Source organism: Manacus vitellinus, unplaced genomic scaffold (assembly GCF_001715985.3).
Source record: "Manacus vitellinus isolate BGI_N305 unplaced genomic scaffold, ASM171598v3 scaffold_223_pilon, whole genome shotgun sequence".
Taxonomy (NCBI): domain Eukaryota; kingdom Metazoa; phylum Chordata; class Aves; order Passeriformes; family Pipridae; genus Manacus; species Manacus vitellinus.
Window position 1 is genome coordinate 30,950 of NW_021939581.1, and position 2,167 is coordinate 33,116.

The 2,167-nt window shown below is 51.3% G+C and overlaps 1 protein-coding gene across 1 annotated transcript; it reads left to right on the top strand.

The window, feature by feature from the left end:
* Nucleotides 1-65: 65 nt before the first annotated feature.
* On the top strand, nt 66-2,162 carry AMPD2 (adenosine monophosphate deaminase 2; the record flags this gene model as incomplete). Its single annotated transcript, XM_018072744.1, has 2 exons — nt 66-246; nt 1,968-2,162. Coding segments are annotated over exons 1-2 (276 nt in total), but the record flags the coding sequence as incomplete, so codon positions are not given.
* Nucleotides 2,163-2,167: the final 5 nt, after the last annotated feature.

Genomic DNA, 2,167 nt, shown 5'->3' on the forward strand with positions numbered 1-2,167 from the left:
CATCCCCCACACCCACCCCGGGCACCGTGTCCCCTCACCCCGGTGGGCACCGGCCTTTCTCCCTCCCCAGCCCCAAACTGACCCCTCCCTCCCCTCCCCAAATTAAACCCGGGCAGCAAATCCTTCTGCTACCGGCGGCTGCAGTACCTGAGCAGCAAGTTCCAGATGCACGTGCTGCTCAACGAGATGAAGGAGCTGGCGGCCCAGAAGAAGGTTCCCCACCGCGACTTCTACAACATCCGCAAGGTACCCGTGGGGGGGGGTTGTTTGGGGTTGGTTTCTTGTCAAGTTTCCCTAGATTGCAGCAAAAACTTCTCCTCCCCCTTCGGGTAAAGGAAAAAAAAATTATAGAAATTGAAAGACTTGAAATCAACTGAGTTATAACGAAATATATATATTTACATATATCGCAGTTATATAGGGTTATAATATTGTGTATATACAGAGGAGAATCCTAAATAACCCCTCCCAAAGGGGAAGGGAAAGGGAAAAGGGGCAAAAACGCAAAAGAAATTCAAAGTAGGTGTGTATAATCAATAAAGAATTAGCAAAAGAAAATCTTATTATTCCCCTTGAGACAGTAGAGTTGTGTTAGGTACCCTCGGTACTTTTTGCTTTTTAAGGTTTTCGAGGCCTCACTTCTTCACACGAGCAGGGTTGGCAGTGGAGAACTTGTGTTTTCAGATTCACCAGAGGAGAAGGAGGCAGAGCCTTCTCTTTCCTTCTTATTTGTACCTCTGCTTACGTAGAGAACAGCACGGAATACTGGGAACACAGGGCACTTCCCTGGTTACAGCCTGGTCTCCAGGAAGGCCTAGACTGAAAGTGTCACACTGCAGGGGGGGGTCCTGGTTTGTCCCGGGGATCCAGGGGGCCTCCAGGCTGATGATTCTGAAAAATCCAGTGTAAAGGACTGCTCAGAGACTTTGGGATCTGTGAGCAGCAAAGGTGTTTGTTGTCAGCACTGGGAACAGGCTGGGTCACACCACAGAGAACCTGCTAAAGGGTTCCCACAAGCTCAGGGGGTTCCTACACTCCTCACAGGTGATGAAATGCAGAGGTCAATAACTGCCACGAGCCCGGTTTGGGGGCAGGAACTGGAATGGTTTATTGGATTCACAGCTTCATCTGTAAGGGGTTCATGGTTTACGTGTTCAACAGGGGGCTTGCATATTCATGGTATGAAAATTGGGGGGTTTCACAGAGATGAGGTGAGGGGAAAACCCAGGTTAACACATCTGGGGTTCTTAGGAATCACCTGGTGGGAAAAACCCCACTTTGGGGGATTTACAGGGGGAACAGGTAACACAGAGGGAGAGATAAAACACCAAGGGGTTTCTGCACAGGTTTGATGAGATCAGGGCATGGTTTCTCCAGGCTTGGGCAGGACGTTCTGAGCTCATGACATCCATGGATCCTTGTCTGGACTTTGGATTGAGGTTTTTCCCCGGTCTCTGTCAGCCCGAGGCTTTGTTTAAACTTAGCAGTTTTTCTCATCTCCAGTTTTTGGAATCCAACAATTAAATACATGTTCATGTGATTACAACAGACATCTTTACACATCAATAACAGGAGGAGTGGAGGTGGAGCTTGGGGCAGTGCTTCTCTTTGGCACTCAGTTCTGGGGGTACCTCCTGTCCTTCATCACGGCTCTGGGGTCTCTCCTCTTCATCACCGTGACCCTTTTACCTCTCCTTTGTCCTTAACCAGCTTGGAGAAAGCCCTGGCTCCAGGCCTATTCCTCCTGTTCCAGTGTCCACCTTATCTTCCTGTGTCCTCATTCATCACCCCCAGGCCTGCTGGCAATCCCCTCTAACACTCTTCTAAGTTTTGGTCCAACAAGCAGAACAGAACAAACCCCGTAGATGTCGAGGGGCTCTCTGGAGACCCCAGGCTCTCTCAGTGAACTCTCTGGGGTCTCACTGGGGTGGACTCATCCCCCAGCCACGGCCGCGCCTCGCCCGCAGGTGGACACCCACATCCACGCCTCGTCCTGCATGAACCAGAAGCACCTCCTGCGCTTCATCAAGAGGGCCATGAAGAGGCACCTGGACGAGATCGTGCACGTGGAGCAGGGCAAGGAGCAGACGCTCAAGGAGGTCTTCGAGACCATGAACCTCACGGCCTACGACCTCAGCGTGGACACCCTGGACGTGCACGCGGTACG